Source organism: Mesoplodon densirostris, chromosome 15 (assembly GCF_025265405.1).
Source record: "Mesoplodon densirostris isolate mMesDen1 chromosome 15, mMesDen1 primary haplotype, whole genome shotgun sequence".
In the NCBI taxonomy this organism is placed as follows: domain Eukaryota; kingdom Metazoa; phylum Chordata; class Mammalia; order Artiodactyla; family Ziphiidae; genus Mesoplodon; species Mesoplodon densirostris.
The window spans coordinates 5,037,709-5,065,642 of record NC_082675.1 but is presented as its reverse complement, the minus strand read 5'-3'; the positions used below and the strand labels follow the sequence as shown (position 1 = coordinate 5,065,642).

Genomic DNA, 27,934 nt, shown 5'->3' with positions numbered 1-27,934 from the left:
AGTTGGTGTCACCTAAGGGAAGTGGTGGGCGGGTTGGGGGATGGGTGTTGTTTCCACATGCTCATTAAACCCAGAATGGATTCTGACGTATCTAGCGGCATGGGTTAAATTTCTATAAAGACTTCTTTCTTTTTTTTTTTTTTTTTTTTGCGGTACGCGGGCCTCTCACTGTTGTGGCCTATCCCGTTGTGGAGCACAGGCTCCGGACGCGCAGGCTCAGCGGTCATGGCTCACGGGCCCAGCCGCTCCGCGGCATATGGGATCCTTCCAGACTGGGGTACGAACCCGTGTCCCCTGCATCGGCAGGCGGACTGTTAACCACTGTGCCTCAAGGGAAGCCCCTATAAAGACTTCTTAATAAAAAAAAGCTTCTTTGAATGTTCTGAGGATGATTACCACCTTAAAGACTTGGCTGTCCTTTCTCTGGAGGTAAACTTGGCTGATCCCCAATCAGCAGCCGGTGAGCTTTGGGTCTATATAATTATGTCGGTATTTTTGCTCTCTTTGAACCATCCACAAAGCCTCATGCCCAGCACCCACAAGCCCATGTTAAAAGCTGACTAGCCAGGCTTAGGGATGGCATTTGGCCCCGAGAATGAAGTTTCCCACTAGAAAGCTAACTGGTCCCCAGGATGTTGAAACGTTCAGCCTTAGTCTTGAAATGCTCATGGTCCAGTAATTCCAACTTAAAGTTTGCAGGGTCAGAATTGACCTCCCAAATATTAAGTACACTAAAAGCATTGAACGTCTCCTTCTGAGCTAAAGCTTCCACCTGATAATATTTCCAATCCTCTCCTGACCCAGACGACTTAATTCAAACCTTACTTGTGAGCAAATGGGTTTTCATTAGTGGCAGGATATTTTTAAAGTGCCATTGTCATAGTGCTCTGTTAGCCGACCCTCCCTGGAGACTGGAGTGGTCTGAGTCGCTACATCCTTGGTGATAAAATATCGCCACAATAGATTGGATGTTGATGGGCTGGGCTCAGAGTGTGATGTGCATTTCAGAATCACATATCTTCTCCCTTTTCTAAGATAAACACTCTGTTAGTTGTTTATGGATTTCCCCCTCTTTGTGCTGACGACTTCTCACGTTTTTGATGTATAAAATCAATTCTATTTCTCTTGCATTTTCTCTATCTACGATTGTGATTGCCTGCACTGACTGTCCTTGGAAACCCATGAGTGTGCACTTGAAGAAAATGAACAAGTGAAACATCCAGTCACTTTACAGCAGGGTCCTTGCAATCTCAACCCGCTCTGGTTTGAAAGGAAGCTCTGGAGCCACTGCTCACCTTGAGCTTCTCTCTGCTGGGAGGGAAAGAATTAGAAGGGTGGTAAATGGAGGGTGATTTCTTCCTCTCTTGTGTGGTCCAGGAAAGTCACTCCATATCTGGCCATTTGAAAGGTTGACCCGATGCTAATGGTGAAAAAATATTAACGTGAAGCCAGTGAATTTCTTCTCTGCCAGAGGTCACCTCTGCTGGGAGAGGACGTCAGTTAGCCCTGGGCGGCTGTGAGGTGAGAGGTGACCATTTGGACTCTGTGGGCTCTTCTCTGATTCAGTCCAGAATGTCAGATGTCTGCTTGGGGCTGGGTTCCCTCCCTCTTTAGCTTTTGGATCAGGGGATGGGCAGAAAGTGACCATGATCTGCAGAATTAAAGCCAGTCTCAGCAGACACCAGCCATCACTGCATAGTGTGGACCGAGGGACACCGGACACCGGACACCTTTGGTCTGCACGGTAATTGCTGTGTGCAAGTTACTTAGTTGCCCTGCGCCTGGGTTCTGAAATTGATTTCCAGACCAGACTGCGAGAGACGATTAACCCAAGGCTGAGCTTAGCCATCAGCCTCGGGGGCATAGGATAATTATTTATTTTGCTAAATAACACAGACAACGCTCTGGCTTAATTATAGTAGTTTTGCTGGGAAAAAGAATGGTGGTGTTTTCTGTGTCACTGTCTGTCATTAATGAGACTTTGCTTACTTTTATTGGCAAGACTCGGCCGTGCCCTTTGGTTTGAAATGATTTTCTAATGTGCCCGTGTCTTTTATGAAAGAGGAACGTTTCCAAACTATCTTTTGGAGGTGAAATCATTGTGTTTTGGGAAAGCCTGAGTGTTCATCTCTTCCTGGGTTTCAAGACTTGACTGTGTAAAAATATACCATCTTTACCATCTTCGTGTGTCTCCACATCATCAGTATTTGTTTGAATCCCAGCATTAAGAATCCCAAGTGTCAGGGCTCTTTTCAGGGGTCCTAACGATTGACCCCACTGACAATCAAGGGTCCTGGGTCTGAGTCCCAGCCCTGTCACTAGGTAGCTGCGCAGGGCAACTGAGTAACTTGCACACAGCTATTACCGTGCAGACCAAAGTTGTCTGGTGTCCCTCGGTCCACACAATAATTTGCCTTGGGAATATTCTTTAACGTTTGTGAATCTCAGTTTCCTAATATGTAAAACAAGTGGGTTCATTCTTCTATTCACATATTAGCTGAGTGGCTACTGAGCCAGGCACTGTTGTAGGTACAGTACTAGGAATATGGCGAGAGAAGTAGACAAGATTCCTAGTCACCAGGCGTTTATATTCCAGTGGGAAAGACAGACAGTAAGCACATAAGTGAATAAATGAGATCATTCTATGACACAAATAAAAATGTCATTGAGACAGGTGGGAATGGAGGGGGGAGGCTGCTTGTGGCAGGGGCACAGGGAAATCCTTTCTGAGAATGGGGACATTGGGAAATGGTGGTATTGGAAAACTGAATAAAGCAAAGGAGCCAGATCTGCAAAATTTAGAGGACGAGCCGCTCAGGCTAAGGAAAGAGCAAATTGTCAGCCATGCAGACGGGTCCCTTGAAGTGTCCTCCAGCTCTAAGATCCAGAGAATGATGTGCCAGGCATTTCTTTTCTCTCTCTTTTTTTTTTTTTTTTTGGCCGCGCTGTGCTGCGCGGCATGAAGGATCCTAGTTCCCCAACCAGGGATTGAACCCGTGCCCCCTGCAGTGGAAGCACGGAGTCCTAACCACTGGACCACCAGGGAAGTCCCCAGGCATTTCCAACTGTATCCCACCGTTCTTTCAGGCGAGCTTCAGTCAACGCTGTTTACTTATTGTCCTGGGTCTGATTTTCGTGTCCTTACTGAGGTTTAGCTGGTGTCCTAAGCAGCTCACTATTTATTATGTGTTAAACCTCCCTTCTCTCCTGGCCTCTTGCTTCACTGTCTGCCTCCACCAAGTGGAATTCAGGCTGGGACTTGCCCTGTATCATCTCTGTCAGTTTCATGCTCCACAGGCACACCTCGTTTTATTGTGCTTCGCTTTGCATATACTGCGTTTTTTGTTTTTTACGAATTGAAGGTTTGTGGCAACCTTGCATCAAGCAAATCTATGGCACCATTTTTCTTTCTTTCTTTTTTTTTTTTTTTTGTGGTACGCGGGCCTCTCACTGCTGTGGCCTCTCCTGTTGCGGAGCACAGGCTCCAGACGCGCAGGCTCAGCGGCCATGGCTCACGGGCCCAGCCGCTCTGCGGCATGTGGGATCTTCCCAGACCGGGGCATGAACCTGTGTCCCCTGCATTGGCAGGCGGACTCTCAACCACTGCGGCACCAGGGAAGCCCAATGGCGCCATTTTTCTAACAGCATTTGCTCACTTCGTGTCTCTGTGTCACATTTTGGTAATTCTCGCAACATTTCAGACTGTTTCGTTATTATTATGTTATGGTGATCTGTGATCAGAGATGTTATGATTGTAATTGTTTTGGGGTGCCACAAACTGTGCCCATATAAGACCTTGAACTTGGCTGATAAATGGTGTGTGTGTTCTGACTGCTCCATCAACTGGCCGTTACCTCATTTCGCTCCCTCTCCTCGGCCCTCTCTATTTCCTGAGACACAGCAATATTGAAATCAGGCCTATTAATAGCCCTACAATGGCCTCTTAAGTGTTCAAGTGAAAGGAAGAGTCTCAGGTCTCTCACCTTAAATTAAAAGCTGGAAATGATGAAGCTTAGTGAGGAAAGCCAGTCAAAAGCTGAGACAGGCTGAACACTAGGTCTCTTGCACCAAACAGCCAAGTTATGAATGCAAAGGAAAAGTTCTGGAAGGAAATTAAAAATGCTACTTCCGTGAATGCACTGAAGGACGCTAAACAGCCTTATTGCTAATATGGAGAAGTGATAGTGGTTTGAACAGAAGAGCCAACCAACCACAACATTCCCCTAAGCCAAAGCCTAATCCAGAGCAAGACCTTACCCATCTTCAATTCTATGAAGGCTGAGAGAGGTGAGGACGCTGCAGAGGAAATTTTGAAGCTAGCAGAGGTTAGTTCATGAGGTTTAAAGGACAAAGCCATGTCTACATAACATAAAAGTCCAAGGGGAAGCAGCAACTGCTGATGTAGAAGCTGCAGCAAGTTATCCAGAAGACCTCACTGAGATAATTAATGAAGGTGGCTACACTAAACAACGATGTAGACAAAACAACCTACTCTTGGGAGAAGATGCCATCTAAGACTTTCATAGCTGGAGAAGAGAAATCAATGCCTGGATGCAAAGCTTCAAAGGACAGGCTGACCCTCTTGTTAGGGACTCTTGCAACTGGTGACCCGAAGTTGAAGCTAATGCTCATGTCCCATCCTGGAAATCCTAGGGCCCTGAAGAATTATTCCATCTCCTCTGCCTGTGCTCTACAAATGGAACAACAAAGCAGCTCATCTGCTTACAACGTGATATACTGAGTATTTTAAACCCACCGTTGAGAATTACTGCTCAGAAAAAAAAGATTCCTTTCAAAATATTACTTCTCAGTGACGATGCACCTGGTCACCCAAGAGCTCTGATGTACAACGAGATGAGTGTGTTTTCACGCCTGCTAACACAACGTCCATTCTGCAGCCCACAGATCAAGGAGTGGTTTCAACTTTCAAGTCTTATTCATTAAGAAATACATTTTGTAAGGCTACATCTGCCACAGATACTGATTCCTCTGATGGATCTGGGTAAAGTCAATTGAAAACCTTCTGGAAAGGATTTGCCCTTCTAGATGCCATGAAGAACATGTGCGATTCATGAGAAGAGATCAAAATATCAACAGGAGTTTGGAAGAAGTTGATTCCAGCTCTCGTGGATGACTTGGAGGGGTTCAAGACTTCAGTGGAGGAAGTCACTGCAGCTGTAGCAGTGCAGGAAATAACAAGAGACCTAGAAATAGAGGTAGAGCATGAAGATGGGACTGAATTACTGCAATCTCATCATAAAACTGTAACAGACGAGGAGTTGCTTCCTATGGATGAGTGGAGAAGGGATTTCTTGAGATGGAATCTACTCCTGATGAGGATGCTGTGAAGATGGTTGAAATGACAACAAAGGATTTAGAGTATTACATAAACTTAGTTGATAAAGCAGTGGCAGAGTTTGAGAGGACTGACTCCAATTCTGAAAGAAGTTCTGTGGGTAAAATGCCATCAAGCAGCACTGCATGCTACAGAGAAATCATTAGTGCAAGGAAGAGTGAATCAGTGTGGCAAACTTCACTGTTGTCTTATTTTAAGAAACTGACACAGCCCCTCCAGCCTTCAGTAACCACCACTCTGATCCTTTAGCAGCCATCAATGCCAAGGCGAGACCTCCCACCAGCAAAAAATTACAACTTGCTGAAGCCTCAGATGATGGTTAGCATTTTTTTTGCAATAAAATGTTTTTAAATTGAGGTATATACATTTTTTTAGACATAATGCTATTGCACACTTAATACATTATGGTATAGTGTAAACAACTTTTAGATGCACTGGGAAACCAACAAATTCATGTGACTCAATTTATTGTGGTCTGGAACCAAACCCACAGTATCTCCGAGGTATTCACTTTTCTTACCACTCTCTCAGTGATTAGAAATTGCCTGAAAAATCATATGCAATTTAAGATTGTATTTCACCTATTATTTTCAGCAAGGTCTAATGATGAAAAGTGCTGGCACTTCTATCCAGTGTTGATACTATTCTAATTCATGAAGTCGATTAGGAGAACCAGGCAGCGACTAAATAATTGATGTCTTCAGCTGGCAAGACACTAATTCTTCCTATGAATGCATTATGCCTTTATGTGTCTACCTGGTATCTAGAAATGAACTACTCACTGACAATGTCCGATGCATCTCAATACACTGCTAAAGAGTGAATAGTCTTAGAGCCTGGTTCACATCCTTTTGGGCAGGGCTGGACCTGGCTTCCCACCACCTTGGGACCCATTGACCCAGGGACTCCCACCTGGATGGACAGACTCTGGCTCTTCGCCCCATTTCCAGTGAACACTACCCTCCACATATTATTGTAATTTTCTCAGGCCAGTTGCTCCATGGTCCATCTGGTTAAGCTAACCTCCTGAAGGGGCATCTGGTCAACCCACTAATCAGGACCCATGGTCAACCCATCTTCCAAACAGTTATTTATCATGATTATTGAGTTTTCTTGGTGCCCTCTTAAATTTTATGCCCTAATTCTGGCCCTGATGTCAGGCTTCAGTGACAACAGGAGGGTTCCTTCTTCCTGATGGCCCATGTTCCATGAAAGCATGTTGGCACAATCAGGCCACGATATTGCCTCAGTTCACTTGTTTGTTCAGGCTAGTGTTTGCCTGGTCTCTAAAAATTGCTTGGAGGATCCACGTATAGAAATGCGTCTAGATATCAGGCAGCACTAACCCCTCTCATGCTGGATTCCACTTACTAGTCTCCTGACCTTGGAGAACTCAGTGGCTTCATGTATTCCTTCCTTCCTTCCTTCATTCATACATGCATTCCTTCCTTTTGAGTGCCTAAAAACGTGCTTCAGGTTTTCCATCTGAAACTTGGTGTAACGACATCAACTTTAATAATATATAATAAAACAAGAATACAATCCTATCTAGACTCTGTATTCAGATCCTTGCATCGCCAGCCCCTTGGGGTCATTCAGATGTCACCTCCAAAGGCAGACCTTCTCTGACCATGAACCCAAAGTTGTCCTTGTTCACCAGTGTCTATCACATCAGCCTGTTTTCATTCCTCTCTAGCAATTGCATTTTGAAATTCTGCTTTTGTGTATTTATCGTTTGTCTCTCTCTGTTTTAGAATGTCAGCTCCATGGGGGTAGGGACCTTATTGGTTCTTTTAATACGGTTATATCCTCAGCACCTAGAAGACAGTCTGGCGTGTAATAGATGCTCGTGAAATTATTTGTTGAATGAAGGTCAGGGCGTGGGTCAAATGCCGCTCCGATGTTTGTGAGGGTGTTTTGTTTCTTTTCAAGCTTCATATATATGATGAAAGGTAAATGCTTGGAGGACTTTGGCCCAGCAGTCTCTGGGGAAAGTAATTTTAGTTCTCGGAATCCTGGCCATCTCATCTGTAAAATGGCAGGAATGGTAGTACGTGCCTCGTAGGACTGCTGTGAGCGTTAATTTGATAACATAGCATACGAATAGCACTTGGCATGGGACTAAGTGTTAAGTCACCGTGGTGTGACGAGTTCATGGCAGCAGCCTCCATCTTCAGTGAATTCCAGAAATACCCAGAATTTATTTAATGTCCCATTAGAGACTTTTTTTCATTATCAATTGATCCAGCCCTTTAAAACCCATTGCAGTGTGAGGTCATTTGCATAATGGTGAGTTCTCTGAGTTTACTCTTTGGTTGTTAAATTGGAACTTTCAGAAATTCATCATGAATCTCCAGGTGTGATTTAAATGGAGGTGAGCTTTTGAGGACTCCTCCTAGGTCTAAGTCTTGTCCTCTCCTAGGGCGTCTCTCTCTTCTGTGTGATGTTCATTCAGTAATTTTTTACTGAGCACCTACTTGGTGCGAGGTTCTGTTCTTGGAGCTGAGTGGAGAATAAGATAGGAAAGGTCCTTGTCCTCATGGGCTTATTCTATTGATGGAGAAGTAACCTACATATGCACAAGTTAAGTGAACACACATACATACATGTAAACTATGTTCAGGGGTAGATGCTATGAAGACATAAGACAGTATCATGCAATAGAAAAGGGATATGCTTGGTTGTGAGAGGGGTGGATGATTATTTTAGATAAGGTGGCAGAGGAGACCTCCATGAAAGGGTGGCGCTGAAGGAAATGGGAGGTCCGGGCACGTGGGTGTCTAGAAAGAGCATCTAAGGCGGAGGGAGGAGAAATTGGAGAGGCCCTGAGGCAGGGGTGTGGTGTGCTTGGTGTGTTTGGCAAAAAGAAGTTGGCCAATGCCACTGGAGCATTGGCCAACTTCTTTTTGCCAAACAGAGGGGAAGTCATGCCAGAGAGATGCTGGAGCCTTCGTCTTTTGGGCCTCGCAGGCCTTGGTGAGGACGGTGGATTGTACTGAGTGAGGTGGGAAGTTAGGGGAGGAGTGGCTTATGTTTTCAAAGGATATCTTGGCTGCCCCTGGGGAGTCATTCCTGGGGGCGGGACAGAGGCAGAGAGACCAGCGAAGAAGCTGTTGTGATGGTCCAGATGAGAGATGATTCTGGCTGAGGTTAGGCTGCTACAGAGCAGGGAGTGAGGAACCCTCAGAATCTGGGCTTATTACGACAGTGGGACCGATTGGATTTACTGACATTTTGGAGCCCTGGTGTGTGAACGAAAGACAAGAATCAAGGATAACAGCAGAATTTCCCCCGAGTGACTGGAAGATGGACTTGCCATTTATGGACCTGGGGAGAAGTGCTGGGAGGGGCCGGCTGGGGAACAGGGTGGCGTCACGTGACTGGTGTGGGCCACAGCAAATTTGAGATGCCTGTTCAACGTCCATGTAGGCAGTCTGGAGATCAGAGGACAGGTCTGGCCTGGAGACATAACTTTGGGAGCCCCCAGCGCAGAGTGGGTATTAAACACAATGTCATTTCATGGTTTCTTAGATTTTATCATCAACCCCTCAATTCACCTTTTCCCACAGGAGCTGGACCACATATGGGCTCCTATCCCATGATTCCCACTCCTCGTCAGGGTGAGGTCAGGTCCCACCCAAGTCAGTAGACTGTCCCGCTGCAGCCAGGGTGAAGCCGCTTAATGGGATGAGTGCCCAGCGGTGTATGGTGTGAAAATCTGTGCTGCGAGAGGGCAGCCCACAGTGTAGCGGAAGTCGCCCTGTTGTTTGTCGTGTCATTAGTGGGGAAAGGAAAACAGGATACAGTCTTTTATGGGTAGATCTCACCAGGGCAACGGGTGAGACCCCTTCCTGTTTAGAGCATCACTGTTCTGCTCTCCAGAGCAACTTAGCATGATTCACATGGTGCAGACGCCTCCGTACCCAGCCTATAGTGTTTTGGAGTTCTGAGTATCTCACGGGCTCGTGGCCAGAAGTAGAAAAAGAGGTTCTTTGTAATTGGGGTGAAAGGAAGAAAGTGCTGGACTATGAAATTCTGAGAGCAGAGGCTCTACCACCTGGCCCTGCAGACCATCTCCATCCTGGGTCTGTGCAGAGGCTGTACCTTTCACAGGGACCTGCGACAGTTTTCCAGCAAAGACCCACCTGTTTGTGTATCTCTGTGACAATGAGTCGTTCGTCTGGACCTGGCACTGGATAGTGAGGGGTAGGAGACATGTGCCTGCCCTTTAGGGTCTGATGGGAGACACACACATAAACGAATGAAGTTTACATGCTAAAATAAGGGCACAGGGATGGTCTAAGGAGGAACTGACAAACTTTCCTGGTGGATCAAAGAAGACATTTCCAAGGCTGTCCCTGTATCTGCCCATAGTGATGACGTGGGGATGGGCTTATGATCCAGCCCTGCCTGATACCAGGACCAAGACTTGTATTTTACTGCCAGGGAAGAGAACAATCCTCTCTCTTTCTCTCTCTCTGTCAAAATACTGCTGTGTGGGTATATATTTTCATTTCTCTCAGTGTCTAGGCGTGGAATGGCTGGGTCCTATGGTAATTCTATGGTAACTTTTGGAGAAACTGCCAAATTGTGCTCCCGTGCAGCTGCACCATTTTACATTTCCCAGCAGCAATGTGTGACCGTTGCAATTTCTTCCCTTTCTCCCCAACACTTGTTATTTTCTGTTTTTTCTTTTTTCTTTTCTTTTTTTTTTCTGGATGAAAGCCATCCTAGTGGGTGTGACTATCTGTTGGTTTTGGCTTAGACTATTTTAGCTCTGTTTTCTGTCCCTTGCCCGGAAGAGTTTTATTTGGTGCATTTTGGAAGGATGATTTTGACATGTGGTGTTGGTAGTTCCGACCGAAGGAACTGCATAGGCTAAAGCATGGAGGTGGGAGAGCCTAAAGGACATTCAAGGAATTGCAGATGATCTGGGGTATTGGGAATATGGTGTGTGAAAGGCCAGGAGATCAAGGTGAGGGGTTGTGATGTGGGGAATCTTGGCTGTCAGACTGAGAAAGAGCTAGTGAGGTATATGAGTGGACAGATTTAATTCATTGTGCAGTTGGTTTCTAACAAACACCTTTTCTAAATGAAACTTTTTTTGTAGTTACTCTGTGTGTACCAAGAAAGCTAATAGCTTAGGGTTTGGTTGTGTTTTTTTGCAGGGGGAGTTTTGTATTTTTTGGAATGATTTGTTAATTTTTCTCACTTTACCAAAGATAGCAGCTTATACCTCAACAGAACAGGGATATTTTAACTCACATAACTGCAGACAAACTGGAGCAATATTGTTTGAAAAGTTTCTCTTTTTTCATTGGATAGCTAATGAAATGAACAAATAAATGCAAACTAAGGACTATGATAAACATCATGGGAAGATTTACTTGTCTCTTAGGGGTTTAAGTTTCGACCACCTTTACTGGGGAGCAGTGTGCATCCCAGATGTTGTTTTGTTCTTTTTTTTTTTTTTAGTCATTAAATGATCTCTCTTTGGTTATACAACAGTACAACGAAGCTAAACACATGAGTAACCCAGAAGAACTAGACCTATAGTCCAGTCTTTCTAAACAATGCTATCATTTTCTTTCTTTTTCATGTTCTTAAAATGAGAGAGTGTATGGAACACAGCTCATATAATACCTGGGGCACGGTAGGTAAACTGTAGATGTTATTGGTCCGTGTCTACCAGTCCACACCTGTGCACACATGCCTTTTCACCTAAAATGATGCACTTTTTTAGGAGTTTGGGATTAACATATATACACTACTATATATAAAATAGATAATCAACAAGGACCTACCGTATAGCACAGGGAACTCTACTCAATATTCTGTAATAACCTAAATGGGAAAAGAATTTGAAAAAGCATATATATATATATATATATATATATATATATATATATATATATGACTGAATCACTTTGCTGTACACCTGAAACCAACACAACATTGCAAATCAGCTATACTCCAGTATAAAATAAAAATTAAAAGAAGTAAAATGATGCACTTTTATGTTCTACTTTTCCATTTACCATTCAATCAGAAGAACTTCCAGGGTTGCCATGGTATTCACAAACACCCCTTCAGTGCTGCAAATGTCTGTCCAGGGCGTTACCATCAGGTCACTGCTTGTCCTCTGTTGGACATTCACAGCTGAGGGGAACCTTGACAGATGTTATCCTGTCCAGTATCTAGTCTTCATTTGTCTGGCAGGTGCACCCCTACCGTGTCATGGGAACCGTCCTCCCCACCCTCAGTCCGTGTTGTTCAGGGTGAGAGGGTCACGCCCTTCCCTGTTCCCGGTGTGGCCACGTGTCCTGGCCTTGGACACTCCGATGACTTCACCCCTCTAGACGCTGTGATGAAGGCTTGGGCCTGTCACCCAAGTCTTGCCAGTGAGACTCCACCATGAGCTTTTGTGTGAACAGTTTGGAAAAAGATTTTCTTTCCATGGAGCTTGTCAGCAGAAGGATGAGGGGGTCTGGACTCCCCAACACCACCTACTGGACCTGGGGCCACAACACAAAAAAGTAGGGAGAGACTCTGTCCTGATGATGTTGTTTGAGCCCAAGATCCAGTCTGCCCACATTGCAATGTTCTGTCATAGGAGCCAATACATTTTCTTTCGTTCTTTTTTTTTGTGTGGTTTAAAAAAAACCTCGTACCCTAAAATTGACACTCTTAACGATTTTAAAGCCTACAGCACAGTAGTGTTAACTAGAGGGAATGTGTGCAACAGTTCTAGAATTTTTTTTTTTTTTTTTTTTTTTTTTTGCGGTACGCGGGCCTCTCACTGTTGTGGCCTCTCCCGTTGCGGAGCACAGGCTCCGGACGCACAGGCTCAGCGGCCATGGCTCACGGGCCCAGCCGCTCCGTGACACGTGGGATCCTCCCGGACCGGGGCACGAACCCACGTCCCCTGCATCGGCAGGCGGACTCTCAACCACTGCGCCACCAGGGAAGCCCCGATTTCTAGAATTTTTCATCTTGTGAAACTAAAAATCTATGCCTATTGAACAGCAACTTTCCCTTTTCCATCCCCCCAGACCCTGGCAACCACCATTCTACTTTTAGTTCTGAGAGTTTGACTACTTAAAGACCCATATAAGTAGAATCATGCAGTGTTTGTTGTTTTTGTGACTATCTTATTTCACTTAGCGTGATGTCCTAAAGGTCCATCCATGTTGTAGCATGTGACAGGATTTCCCTCTTGTTAAAGGCTGAATAATATTCCACTGTACGTTTGCACCTCATTTTGTCTATCCGTCCATCACTGGTGGACGTCTGGATTGCTTCTGCCTCTTGGCTATTGTGAATAAAGCTGCAATGAACGTAGAGGTGCAAAGATCTCTTCAAGATCCTGTTTTCAGGGGCTTCCCTGGTGGCGCAGTGGTTGAGAGTCCACCTGCCGATGCAGGGGACACGGGTTCGTGCCCCGGTCCGGGAAAATCCCACGTGCCGCGGAGCAGCTGGGCCTGTGAGCCATGGCCGCTGAGCCTGCGTGTCCGGAGCCTATGCTCTGCAATGGGAGAGGCCACAACAGTGAGAGGAAAAAGATCCTGTTTTCAGGTCTTTTGGCAATATATCCAGAAGTGGAATTGCTGGGTGATATGGTAATTCTATTCCTAATTTTTTGAGGAACCGCCGTACTGTTTTCCACAGCAATTGCACCATTTTACATCGAACCAACAGTGCACAAGGGTTCCCATTTCTCCACATATGCTTGTCAACATTTGCTATTTCCTGAGTGTGTTTTTTAAAAAAATCCTATCAGATGTGAGGTGGTACCTCACTGTGGTTTTGATTTGCCTTTCCCTGATGAGTGAGTGATGTTGAGCATCTTTTCATATGCTTGTTGGTCACTTGTATACTTTCTTTGGAGAAATGTCTATTCAAGTCCTATGCCCATTTTAAAAATCAAGCTATTATCTTTTTCTCGTTGTTGAATTGTGGGATTATTTTATATACTACGGAAATTAACCGCTTGTCGGATATATGGCTTTGCGATATTTCCTCCCGTTCCGTAGGCTGCCTTTTCACTCTGTGGATTGTTTCTTTGGCTGCTCAGTTTTTCATTTTGATGCGAGGCAGGGTGGTCTCCACTAGACCCCAGGTTTCCCATCTTCCAGCGGAGTGTCTTTTACCCTTGAAATGGTGAGCTGCTGTGTTTTATTTGTGGCATTGCAGGAGAAATCCTTCAAATGCAACTGCTTATTGAAACAGCTGTCTGCTAGTTGAGGCATGTATTCAGCTATAAAATAAAACCAGTCTTTCTTGTATTTCCATGAGACAGGTGTGTGCAGTGCGCTGAAATCAAGATGAAAGCTTCGTTCCTCACGCCTTAGAGCCTGAGCCTCCAAACCACATTGCTCAGAAGGTTCTCTTGCGTGTTGTGAAGACAGATGCGCTCTAGGAAATGTCCAAGAACAGGCCGTATTCAAGGCAGGGAGGCTGTGGAACTCCTCTACATTAAAATACGATTTATTTTGCTTCCCAGTGATCATTTTCAAAAGGCATGTGCAGGTCGAAAATCCCATTTGCTGGTTATAGCCGGGGTCACCAGGGCAGACCTGGACTCCGGCGTTAGGGATGGTACATGGGGGTCTAGGACAGGCAGGTGGAGCTGCTCCATCTCCCTTCAGGAAAGACGTGCTCTTCGCTGCAGGGAGGACAGTGTGTGACAGCTGCCAGCTGCTGCCACCCACCCTCAGGGTCCCTCTGGGCTGCAGAGCTGAGCTGAGGCTACTTTCTCCCCGGATAGCCCCCAGCCATCGACTGTGGACCACACGGATTCTGTCTGGGCTCCGGCCATCCCTGCCCAAGGCTGGACTTGTCTCCCGGGCGTCTTTGCTCCGGAGCTCCGCGCTGGGCTGGGCGAGCCTCTTTCAGATCTGCACTGTGCTCGGAGCCTCCCCCTGTCCCATCTTTCTCCCTCCTCCTCCTCCTCTCTCTCCAGGGTATCACTCTCAACGTCCTCACTCCCAGCTCCATTTTAGCATCTGCCTCTTGAAGCATCGAAATAACACAGGGTCCAAGATGCTTCCTCTCTATACATCCCTGATGTTTTTGGCTCCTGAGCCATGGCACCCAGTTTCTTTATGAGCCACGTCTCAGTGGCTGGTCTTCAGCATTGGGGGTGAGGAGAAGAAATAGCAAAAAGAGGTTGTAAAGAAAAGTTCCGAGTTCGTGTCACTTTGGAAATGAGGGTGGGAGCAAATCCAGACACCACGGGTCCTATGTGGGGAGGACAGCTCCCCATCTGGGGTCGCTGATTTGTTCAGGGGTCAGAGTAAGGAAATGGTTTGGATGCCTGGACATCTTTTGAGTTGACATCTTTCTCTGGGAGTCGTTTTCCCTGCTTTATCATCCTGCCTCCCCGTATTTCTGTAAGCGTTCATCCTTGCCTAGACCAGGCTAAGAGGAGGAGGACCATCTTGGTCGGCTTTGCTGAGATGAGGTAGGCACCCTCCCTGTCCCGGCCGGCTCTAGTTAACCCTGAGATCGCAGCTTAGCAGCACAAAGGAAAATGAATGGCTGGCGTAACTGATGAGTGCAGGACAGGGCTGGCTTCAGGCATAGCTGCCTCTGGAGGGACCCACTGCTGCCATCAGGATACAATCTCTGCCAGCCGCTGGGCACCGTGGATCCTGGGATGGTGCCACCCTGAGGTGGGTTCTCTCCTGGGTGTGGTAGGGGCGCCTCCATCAATTCTGGGCTTACCTCCTGGCCTCAGACAACCCCCCTGGGAAAGATGACGGTTCTCACAAGTCCAAGCAAAGTCCCGGAAATAGGTTCTGACCGGCCACACCTGGAAGGAGCCGGGGGTGGAGTCAGCCCCACCTGGACAGAGTGGACAAAGTGAGGGAGAAGTTGATCCCTGAGAAGACTCAGGTGTGTGACAGGTAGATGTCACCTCACCTGGATGACAGGTATAGAGGAAGGTTTGACAAAACGAGGTGTGCGTGGGACCACCCAGCACAGTGCCTGGCTCACAAGCAATTCGTCAATGGAAGTTGTAGTTTAGGTTAGTATGATTGGCATTGTTACCACCATCGTTATTATGGTATTTTATTTTATTGTTTTATATAACAAAATGTGTCAAGATGCCTATTCCCTTTAAATAGCTGTAGAACTAAGAGGAAATAAGCGAATTCTCCCTATACCTTTCTTTGTGATGGTGAGAAGTACATGATCTTGTCTTCTCTTTCTAGAACATTAAGGAAGCATTTGAGACATCCGTTAAGTTTTTTTTCTGTATAAGGATTGCTGTTACCAATCTTGAGTATAAAAGTGGCTGTGAAATTTAGCTCTGGTTTTTCTGTTGACATTAATTGGGTATGTAACTTTGTCACCTACTTTTGTACCTTGTAATTAAAACATGATGTGTTTGCGTTAATGTCTGGGGAGTAGGGGGCTCAAAAGGTGTTTAAAGAAGGCAAGTTTGACAGTATGAGCCTATATAATATAAAAATGGCAAGGTTTGACTTTCGGGGTAAGGCAAATTGTTATCATCTTTCACTGAGTTGAAATTCACGTAATGTAAAATTAACCACTTTAACATGAACAACTCAGTGGCGTTTGGCACATTTGCAAGGCTGTGCCTCCAGCATCTCTAGTTACAAAAACGTTTTAAGCAGTTGCTTCCCAATTTTCCACCCCTGTCCTCGGGAATCACCGATCTGCTTTCCATCTCGTGGATTTACCTTTTCTGGATGTTTCATATAAACAGAACTGTACAACATGTGAGCTTTTGTGTCTGGCTTCTTCCTCTTAGCAGAGTGTTTTTGAGGTTCACTCACAGTGTAGCATGGATGAGTCTGTCATTCCTTTTATGGCTGAATAATAGTCTGTTGAGTGGATACACCACAATATGTTTATCCATTCATCAGTCGATGGACATTTGGGCTGTCTCCAGCTTTTGGCTATTGGGAATAGTGCTGCTATAAACATCTGTGTGCTAGGATCTGCAAGAGTCCCTGCTTTCTTTTTTTAGGGGGGTGGAGTATATACCTAGGAGAAGAACTGCTAATTCATATGGTAATTCTATGTTTAACTTTTTGAGAAAATGCCAACCTGGTTCCAGGATTGCCTTTTGAAAATAATAATAACATCTACCTTAATTCTCGGGCTTGAATGCCAGCTGGGACCGGTCTTCCAGGAAGTAGACGTGTAAAGCTGGTCTTTCTCACAGATATGCAACTCCACGGGAGATTGGAACAGAGTCTGAGGCTCATTTGCATCGGTCAGGCTCAAATGGTGAGAAATAATTTGCAAAACACATCATAAAGCAGAATCTTCCTCTCCACCCAAATCTGTAGTTGTTAGTGAATGGCAACCTATTATGTATGGACTGCTGAGTATACTTTGGGAAAATCTGTCTGGATACTTGTAATCAGGTGCAGGACAGCATTACAGCAATCCTGATTTAACGCCAGCCCTATTAGAAGCAGGCTCTCATCAGCTCTACACAAACGATAATTTATGTTTTCATCGACTGCGCACTCCTCACTGGCTTTTGAATCAAACCTGGATATGTATCTCCTTTTTTTAAGAGCACAGTATATTTCACTTTCACTTAAAGGTGTCCGGATGGATTAGGAAAAGATTCAAACTCAAAACTGATCTTATCATAATTTAAAAAAATGATTGGGAGAAAATGGAGCCACTTGGACAGCCAAGTCATGCAGTTATCCTGATTTATGGTGCAGATTTTCTCTCTCGTGCTCAATCCACCCCTTTCCTTAAGAGAAAGAAATCTGAAGAGTCTGTAAGCTAAATGAGTTAACTCTTCCTTCACCTGATTTTTCTTTCTTAAGAAAATCCCTTTATTTTTTCCCAAGAATCTAAATTTTTTCTCTTCCCACTCTGAGACAAAATTATTATATTTTTGGTATTGGGACTCTTCTATTCTTCCAACCGTAGTTAATACTGACCGACTATTGAGGTTCTGAGGGGTAAAGTTCAAACATACCTTTCTTGGCATTGTGGATTTTTAATTTGCTTCCATTTAAAGAGCACATAAAAGCATTTTGGTTCTGTCAATTGGTTGAGTTGGGTTTTTTTTGGCAAAGAGAAACATCATGTCTTTTGGTATCTGTCTTATTAGCTGAAATCTTGGTGAAATTTTTTATCTTGGACTAGGCAGGAACTATTGCTTTGGCAAGAACAGAAAACCAGTCGTGAGTAAAAAAAGGTAGTTTATTGGGAGGCTGCTAGGTTAGTGCATGAAATTCGGAGGTCCACCAAATGACTGAGCTACAGGAAGATCAAAGCCAAAGGTATTTCTAAAGACCTCAGAGGAAGGAATTCCAAGAGACTCCCTTTAGGGTTCTGTCCTCAATATTGTCTTATCTCTCAATCTTATTCTTTATTTTAATTAATTCATTCATTCATTCATTTTGGCTGTGCCCCATGGCTTGCGCGATCTTAGTTCCCCGACCAGGGATTGAACCCACACCCCTAGCAGTGGAAGTGCGGAGTCCTAACCACTGGACCGCCAGGGAAGTTCCTCAATCTTATTCTTTAAACTCAGTTTATCAAAAGAAAATCTGATTGGCTTTTTGCTATCCCATGGACTGGCTTTCCATGGGTCAGACATTGCTCTGGTCCAATCAGTTTGGCTAGATGTAGGCTGGTGGGGGAGAAAGGATCACCTAACACAGACTTAGCTGCTGGAGTCCAAACCTCGGAAGAGTCTTTCTCAGGGATGGGCTATGAGCTGAGCAGACACCCCCAAAAGGTGTCCTCTCACAACCTACCCCTCTTGTTGGGTAACATCTATGTAACCTAATCTTCTCTACCTTTGTGTGCACATACTACATGGCGAGAACATTGTTAAGTTTGGGCCACTCCACGTCCATATCTGCTTCTTTTCATGCAACGTCTTGACTTCCTTCTGGGAACTTCCTTTCTCTTATCACAAGCATCGTGGATGGGCTGCAAATTAAGGTACCCTACATGCACTGACCATGCTATGGGGACATCACCTGGTCAGTCAATCACATGCTCTCTTCTGGGACGTTGAGTCTGGACTAAGTTGGCACAAGGTTGGACAAGACAGTATGAGCATATCCATTTTATCTTTGCAATGGATGAGCTGTTACCAGCTGCCCTGGTTTCCGTTGTTTCTGAGACCTATTTTTTTAAGCTTTTCTTTTAAACCAGTGAGCTATAGCCACCTGGTGTCCTCCAACAAATTTGACGAATTCTGCTTAAGTTATTCAGAGTCAGTGTCTGTTGCTTACACCCCCAGAGCCCTAACTGATTCACTGTTGAAAGTCAGGAGAATGGCTCTGAAAACTAGGGGATGTGGGTCCTTTGTCAGAAAGGAGAGTGTCAGTTAAGGTCACTGGGCTGTTTTTACTAAGACCAGAAGATAGTCTCCAGAAATTATTTGTAAAAGAAGGGGAAAATGGCTCTAAAAATTCTCACTTAACTCAGTCTGCTTAGCTCTTGAGCACCCTGATTCACTAAGGTTCTATAAAATCGCCTTCTCTTTTAACTGACCATATTTCTGATCGTTGCAAAGTGGGAAGGTAAAATGAGTTGCCTTTTGCCTCTTTTTCCCTCTTGACAAGGGTCTTCTTGTCCGATCCATTTTGCTACCATGATCCCTTGCCAGTGGTGTTCATTGCTGCAGTTTCTGTGCTGCTTGTACATCACTACCACGCTTAGAAAGAGCGGCACACCGTAACATACTTAGCTGGGACAAGGTCTCCTCATTCCCCTGTGACCTTCGTGAGCACTAGAACAAGGTCTGATTTCCCTTCTTACCTGTTATGCCATACCCAGTACTTGGCACTTAGGGGTACTCAATAAATCTTTATTGAATTGAATTGTGTTACTATTCTTTTTACCAAAACCTGTGCCTGAGTTTCCATTTTAGAATGCATTGAAGGTATTGTGGTTTCATCCACTGAGTGAATTAAGAGCTCTGGGTCTTTCCTCTGGGAGAGGTTTGCAATCTGAATTTTAATGTTAAACGTGGTGAGATTAGGCAAGTTGGGCTGGAAGTAAAGACCCCACACATCTACCTTACGGCTTCTTGACTTATTCCAGTCGCTGCCAGTGGAACCACTCTTAAGCTACTGTTTCTCTCCATCTTCGATTCTGAGCACCAACTGCAGTCCAGTCTTAGCTGCCATCTTTTTTTTTTTTCTACTTGCTTTCAACTGAAGGATCTACTTGTCGTCCAGTTTAAGTATTAGCAAGAATACCAGAATTACCTGGGACTAGGAAAATAATGTGTGTGTGTGTGTGTGTGTGTGTGTGTGTGTGTGTGTGTGTGTGTGTGTGTATTAGCACAATTATGGGCAGAGTAGTGGTGCTACAGGGAATCATAAAATTGCCCCTGGAAGGAATATCATTTATGGCTAGCTTATGCTGTATTCTTCTCAGCCCTGAGACCTGTCCAGTTAAAAAAATCTATATTGGAGCAAGAAAGAGCTGATGAAGAGCAAATTAGAATGATTCCTCAGTGGAAAGGGCATGGACATAAAATCAGGTGTGATCCTTGCTTTATTGTAGTATATCACTCCACTGTATTATATGATTAGTGATAGACTATTAGCACATGATATTGTATGTTACTATATTGTGTTACACTGTATTGATTATGGAGAGAGTAATTGTGATGTTAGACGGCGTTGGATAAAACTGGACCCTTCTGTGTGCTGGCTGTGTGACCTTGGGTGAGTTGGGATGGTTTGACCAAGAAACACATTTTTGAGGTGTTATTAGAACAGGGTGGCTGTACTTACAGCAGTCTGGTGCAGATGTGAAAAATTCTGGGCCTGAAGGATCATGGGTTCTCAATGCATTACGTCTGAAGGCCTTGAGAATTGATATCTGAGGCCTGATGGGCTGTGACAATTACTCTTGAACTTCTGCAGCCCCAGAACCTTCTTTTGTGGTGGAGTAATATTGTCTTCTAAATACGAAGCTCTCAGGTGCTGTAAGAACCCTCTGAGGGTGTGGCCACTGCTAAATTTCTGTTTCCTGGCGTCAGGAGACAAATGTGCCTAATTGTTCACCGTCCCCAATTTTAGTTTTTTGGACTGACTTAATATCTTCAGTGGAATTAATTATGATCTCCCTTTGGGGTGGGGTCAGTTTTAATGTGTCTTGCTTGTGTTATTCTCCCTGCTCAAGTTAAGGGGATTGATACAGTATGCAATAGCTCACTTGAAAGTGCTAAGATCAGAAGGTAAAGAATGCCAAATGCCACCCCACTTAGACTTCCTGCTCTACAATGCCGTTTTATATTGTAGCTTTTAGGGAAGAAAGGAATGTTGCTTAAGAAAGATCATCATTCCCTGGGCCCAGCCAAGGGACCAAGTTTCCAGAGCCCTGAAGACAAGAGGTGACACCCCAAAATATGTACTCATTCTCCACTCTAACTTCATTGGCCGAGCAGCTGCCAAGAGCAAAGGCCGCATCTCCCAATACCTGGCCAACAAATGCAGTATCGCCTCACGAACTGATTGCTTCTCTGAGGTACCTACCAGTGTATCTGGGGAGAAGCTTCGAGAACAAGTTGAGGAGCGGCTGTCCTTCTATGAGATTAGAGATAGCCCACGGAAGAATCTGGAGGTCATGAAGGAGGCAATGGTTCAGGCAGAGGAAGCAGCTGCCGAGATTACTAGGAAGCTGGAGAAACAGGAGAAGAAACGCTTGAAGAAGGAAAAGGAAAGGCTGGCTGCGATTGCCCTGGCGTCCTCAGAAAACAACAGTAAGACCCCAGAAGAATGTGAGGGAACAAGTGAAAGACCCAAAAAGAAGCAAAAGCAAAATCCCCAGGAAGCTCCTCAGGAGAATGGAATGGAAGACCCATATGTCTCCTTCTCCAAGCCCCCCAGAAAGAAATCTTTTTCCAAGGGGGAGCTGGTTAGTAGTGATCTTCAAGAGACAGCTGGCAGTGGAAGTCTCACCAAGAGGAAGCAATCTTTCCCCAAAGAGGAACCAGTTAGCGACCCTGAAGAGTCAGGAAACAAGAGGGTCCCCAAGAAAAAGAGGAAATTCTCTTCCAAGGAGGAGCCTCTCAGCAGTGGACCTGAAGAGGCTGCTGCCAGCAAGAGCAGCAGCTCCAAGAAAAAGAAAAAGCTCCGAAAGCTCTCCCAGGAAGATTAGAATGGACATTTCCCTAGTAGGGCATGACTTGCAGAGATATTTCCCATCCCATCCGCTATAGCCCAATAAAAGTCAAACCAAAACAAAACAAAACAAAAAGAGAAAGATCATCAGCATTGTTTTAAAATACAAGTAGCAACGTACTGCCTTTGATTCAACTATTTGAAGTCCTTGTTTTCTCAAGCTAAGTCCCTTATATGTGGAATCTTAAAAAAAAAATGATACAAATGAACTTATTTACAAAATGGAAACAGACTCACAGACTTCAAAAACAAATTTATGGTTACCAAAGGGGAAACGTGGAGGGGAGGGATAAATTAGGCGTTTGGGATTAACATATACACACTACTATATATAAAATGGATAAGCAACAAGGACCTACTGTATAGCACAGGGAACGCTACTCAATATTCTGTAATAACCTATACGGGAAAAGAATCTGAAAAAGAATGGATATATGTATATGTATAACTTTATCACTTTGCTATACACCTGAAACTAACACAACACTGTAAATCAACTATAATATAAAATAAAAAGTAAATTAAAAAAAAGTTAAGGGGATGAAGTGGGAATTGAACAATATGAAATTTCCCAAAGACAATGTGCATCCCTGAGTAGCCTTGTCTGTTTCTCCTTACTGGATGGTTGTTGTAGTTGTTTTGAGATTGTGTTGAAACCGCAGGGGGTCTGAATTCCGTTACCTAGGCGCTAACTCCCCATTCTGCTTGGGAAGAGAATGCCTCAGTCTGTTTTCTAACTTTTCCTTTGAAATACTATTTAGCATATCTTTCAGGACCCCGTTATTCCACAGCCTTGGTGGAAGTAGGTTTATTACAACAGGTACCTCCCTCTTTTAAAAATTTATTTATTTATTTTTGTCTGTGTTGGATCTTCGTTTCTGTGCGAGGGCTTTCTCTAGTTGCAGAGAGCGGGGGCCACTCTTCATCGCAGTGCATGGGCGTCTCTTGTTGCGGAGCACAGGCTCCAGACGCGCAGGCTCAGTAGTTGTGGCTCACGGGCCCAGTTGCTCCGTGGCATGTGGGATCTTCCCAGACCAGGGCTCGAACCGTGTCCCCTGCACTGGCAGGCAGATTCTCAACCACTGCACCACCAGGGAAGCCCGTACCTCCCTCTTTACAGGAAAATCAATAAGGTTCTTTCTTCCTTAGCTCCAGAAATGAAGGCTGTCTTTGAAAATGGAAGTTGAAGGCTAGAATTGCAGGCCAATGGGTCTAGCATAGGGTGACTGGTCTCTAAGGAATTCACTGGGATATTCCAGTTGTCAGATTCTTTGAACGCAACGCATCATAGCCCTTTGCATGCATTAAGATCATTGATGTTAGCTGCTGTAACAAATAACCCTGTATCTCAGTGGCATAACACAGTCCAGCAAGGCCTGGATGGAGTTTCTGAGCTACATCCAAGTTCAAGCCGTGGTCAGGGACTGCTTCTGTCCTATGCTGTGCCATCTGGAAACTGTGCTTGTTGCCATGCCATCCTTAGAAGTTTCCATGGAAACCCTGGAACATCTCACTGGGTGTTTTCAAAGGCCAGGTTTGGAAGTGGCTTATGTTACCTCTCTCCACATTTCATTGGTCAGTAGGCAGAGACAGGGCTTCAAGGGAGGCTGGCATGTGTAGCCTTTCTATGTGCCCAGGAAGAAAAAACAGCGAGGTGAACGTGTGATATAGCCTTGATGCACTTGTCAAGTATATTTTGCTGTTTTCCACCCTTATGTTGTCTTCTTCTCATAGAATTACTTGTTTTCTTTTCTTTTCTTCCTTCCTTCCTTCCTTTCTTCCTTCCTTCCTTCCTTCCTTTTGAAAGTCACACTCGTGTTCCCCTCTGGACGTCTGTTGAACTTGACCTTATATCTTCCGTATTCATCATTTGACTGTATGCTGTTGCGTCTTATTCTTCAAATGTTTCTTTATCTCAGTCTTGTCTCTCCCATCATCACCTGCTCAATATATTCCCAAAGTGGTCGGCTCGGAAGAAGTTTTCCATTTGTCTGGAAGGGGTTGCTGCTTAGTGCCTACAGAATGAGAGCAGTGCCTATTTTAGCTCTTAATTTATGCAGAAACTCTTAGCAAAGTAGAAATAGAAAGGAACTTTCTTAACTTGAGAGACAGTATCTTTCAGAACTCTACAATAAACATTATGTTTAATAGGAAATCAAAGTTAGGACAAAAGAGGAGGAAGTGTGTTAGTATCATGGCTGACATTGTACTGATTGTCTAGCCAAGACAATAACACATGGGAAAGAAACAAATTATAAAGATTATGTATCAGTTTTTGCTGCAAAACAAATCACCCTAAAATGAAGTTGTCTAAGATAACAACCATTTACTTAGTGTGTAATTATGTGAGTCTGCACTGCTGCTCGGGCTCAGCTGGGCAATGCTTTTTATGGACTTCTCTCTTGTACTGGTGGCCAGCTGCTGGGTAGTTGATTGTTGTTGTAGCCACTAAGTTGGGATGCTTCATTTCACAGAGAAACCTAACTGATACAATTAGAAGAAAGGGGACAACACGCTCATTATCTGTGGATGATATTCTAGTTTACTAAGAAGATCTTAGTATTAGGAACAAGACTGCATTGAAGAAATTGGTTTTATCACATTCAAGCCTATGTATACCAATCAGCATTTTGGGGGGCCGGATGTTGGTCCTGAGAGACTTTTTTCTTCAAGCGATGCACTTGCAATCATCATTTGCATATGCAACGATCCCTTTAATTATCTCTGGGTTTGTCTGCAAAAGCTTTCTTGTTATCCAATCTCAGATATCACCCACAGATGAATTCAGAGAAGTCGAAGATGGTTAGCACTTGACAGAACATGAGAAATCAGGTATTCAGTACCTTCATTTATGGCTGAGAAAATTGAGGCTAAGAGAGGTTAAGAGACTGGTCCATGGTCACACAGCTAGCATAGAGCAAAAGTATGTGTTATCAGTAGAAGTATTAGTATCATATTAGAAGCTAGGCTTTTTGATCCCCAGTCAATGCTCTTCTAATATCACAGTCACAATTCTCTGACTTATGTCCACTTAAAAGAAGAGGCAGCCAATGGGAATGATCCTAGATGGAAGAGGACAAAAGTAGAACCCTCAATTGGTTCTGGCATCTTTTGAAGGCAGAATCTACCTAAAAACTTTTAAGAAATTTGAACATTGGTTGTGTCCTAGTACAACTCAGTATGTCTTGGAGACATCAGTGACCTTATATCATGTTGTTATTTGTAGGACACTGTTTAAAACTTAGCACTTAGAGTGGACAACCTTGTCTTGCCCCTCATCTAAGAGGAAATGGTTTCAGTTTTTCACCATTGAGAATGATATTGGCTGTGGCTTTGTCAAATATGGCCTTTATTATGTTGAGGTAAGTTCCCTCTATGCCATATGGAATCTAAAAAAAATAATGGTTCTGGGGGCTTCCCTGGTGGCACATTGGTTGAGAGTCCGCCTGCCGATGTAGGGGACACGGGTTCGTGCCCCGGTCCGGGAAGATCCCACATGCTGCGGATTGGCTGGGCCCGTGAGCCATGGCCACTGAGCCTGCGCGTCCAGAGCCTGTGCTCCGCAACAGGAGAGGCCACAACAGTGAGAGGCCTGTGTACCGCAAAAATAAATAAATAAATAAATAAATAAATAAATAAATAAATAAATAAATAAATAAATAAATAAATAAAGGTTGTGAAGAACCTAGGGGCAGGACAGGAATAAAGACATAGAGAATGGACTTGAGGACGGGGGAGGGGGAAGGGTAAGCTGGGACGAAGTGAGAGAGTGGCATGGACATATATACACTACCAAATGTAAAATCGATAGCTGGTGGGAAGCAGCCGCATAGCACAGGGAGATCAGCTCCGTGCTTTGTGACCACCTAGAGGGGTGGGATAGGGAGGGTGGGAGGGAGACGCAAGAGGGAGGAGATATGGGGATACATGTATATGTATAACTGATTCACTTTGTTATAAAGCAGAAACTAACACACCATTGTAAAGCAGTTATACTCCAATAAAGATGTTAAAAATAAATAAAGTTGTATCTACAAAAAAAATTAGCAGTTATACATTTAAATAAATCATTATCTATTTTTGAACTATGTGTATCCACTTATAACATCTTAGTGATGTTGAAGGGGGAGGGTTACGCCAGAGATTAATGTGCAAACGACGCTATATTGTTCTCCTTTACTCTTAATAGCAATTAAAATATTAATATGATGAGTTGAATTCTCGCTAGAAGCCAGGCACTGTGTTGAACACTTTGCATATATTATCTAAGTAAATTCTCACAGTAACTAGGCAATGTAGGTATTATTATCCACATTTACAGATGAGGAGACTGAGATGTGATGGGGTTAAACCCAAGGTAAGCAAATGACAGAAGGGGGATTCAAACCCAAGTCTGTCTAGCCTCCAAGTTCCAAGTTCAACTCTTGTTGATGTTTGCTCAGTAGGCCTGTGATAGTTTGAAAATAGGTATATACATTCTTATGACACTCCCTCCTTTAAGAGGTGAAGCTTAATTCCCCTCCCCTTGAGCGTGGGCAGGACTTGGTGACTCACTTCTAAAGAATAGGAGATGGTGGGAGTGATGGTGTGTGACTTTCGAGACCAGGTCATAGAAGGCATTACGCCTTCCTCCTTGTTCTCTCTTGGATCTTGCATCCTGTGGAAAGCTAGCCACTGTGTCATGAGGACACGCAAGCAGCTCTTTGGAGAGGTCCGTGTGGTGAAGAACTGAAGTCCCCAGCCAATGGCCATATGAGGGCACCATCTTGGCAGTGGCTTCTTCAGCCCGTCAAGCCTTTAGATGATGCAGCCCCAGCCGGCATCCTCACTGCAATCTCATGAGTGACCCTGGAGCTCTGCTCAATGTTATGTAACAAGCTAAATGGGAAAAGAATTTGAAAGAGAATAGATACGTGTATATGTAGAACTGAATCACTTTGCTGAACACCTGAAACTAACACGTTATTCATCAATTGTGCTCCAATATAAAATGAAAAGTTAAAAAAAAAGAACTCATCAGCTCAGCTCACTCACTCTGATCCATAGGAACTGTGAAATAATACATGTTCATGGTTTTAATCTGCTAAATTGGGGGATAATTTGTTATGCAGCACTAAATAACTGAACACAAGCCCCTCCAAGGTAGACATGAACCCAGGTAGGCTTGTCTGGGTGAACGCCCACCCTGAGCTGCTAAGGGCTGCATTGGTCAAGTTCCCCTCAAAGTCACAACTCAATGAGGGTAGCTTGGTTTTCCCCCCAATGTCATAATGTTCACTAAACATTCAGGTGATGCTGCTTGTGGGCCACTGGGGTACACAGGTCTCAGGTGATACCTCTTCAAGAGTGGAGAGCCCTGTACCTAGCCTTTCACCTTCTCCAGTGTGGCTGCCTGTATACCTGTGAGCCCACAGGAGAATGGGATATTCTGTTGTGAGTGGACACCACCCATGTGGACCCAACTGAGCTTACTGCATTGTCCCTATGGCTCACAGACTCAGTGGATCAATAGACCTTTGCTTGTTTGACTCAACCATGGGGCCTGACCTGGGCAGAAAATGCAGCCAGTCTTCTCAGTGCATCAAAGACTGAAGATTTCTTTTCTGCTCTTACCTGAGGCCACCTTGGAAGACATAGCACAGTATTTAAAAGAGACCACTTTTTTTTTTTACATATACATGTATCCTTTTTCAAATTCTTTTCCCATTTAGGTTGTTACATAATATTGAGCAGAGCTCCCTGTGCTATACAAGTAGGTCCTTGTTGGTTATCATTTTACATATAGCAGTGTGGGCATGTCAATCCCAAACTCCCTAATTATACCTCCCCCCGACCCATCTCCCCTGGTTACCATAAATTCGTTTTCTAAGTCTGTGAGTCTCAAACAGGCCACTGTGAACGAGCAGGAATGGAAAAGTCAACCTCTTTCTCTGGGAAACAGGGTTGGGGTAAAAAAAAAGGAGTCTGCAAAGCCAGGTGTCAGATTGACAATTAAATCAGATTAATAAATTGGATTTTCAGGAAGATTCCTGGAAAAGGGGAGCATTTCATCCAGGAGGCCCAATTACCCTTCCAAGTGGAAGCGGCCCAGGGTCATGGGGCCCTGGGTTTCCGTGGGTTTCTGAGAGCACCCTGCTTCCGCTCCCTCCTCGCCTCACAGGACTGGGGAGCACATGGGGCCTTTGACCATCTGTGCGGACTGTTCTGGGTTCAGTTCAGATCTGAAGCCCAGCCTTTGTCTGTCTCCTGGCGTGACTGCTCGTCAACTTTTTTTGCTCTGTGCGGTGTCCTCCAAATACGGCTTCGTGCTGTTTGCACAGCTAATTGCCTGTATCCCACGTCTGGCGGGGCAGGTGTGAATGCGGGCTGCGGCTTTGCCTCTTCCCCGTTACTGGGCACCACGCACCCCACATCCCCCGTG

At 44.6% G+C, this 27,934-nt stretch overlaps 2 protein-coding genes across 2 annotated transcripts in view; both read left to right on the top strand.

Moving 5' to 3' along the window:
- The window catches only part of LOC132502799 (transmembrane protein 132B), a 374,167-nt gene that overhangs the window by 239,597 nt on the left and 106,636 nt on the right, over nt 1–27,934 (top strand). The window lies entirely within an intron of this gene.
- LOC132502800 (nucleolar protein 56-like) lies at nt 20,849–21,490 on the top strand. The gene has a single exon (XM_060118980.1). It carries the CDS (start codon nt 20,957–20,959, stop codon nt 21,488–21,490), a length of 534 nt encoding a protein of 177 aa, XP_059974963.1. The 5' UTR covers nt 20,849–20,956.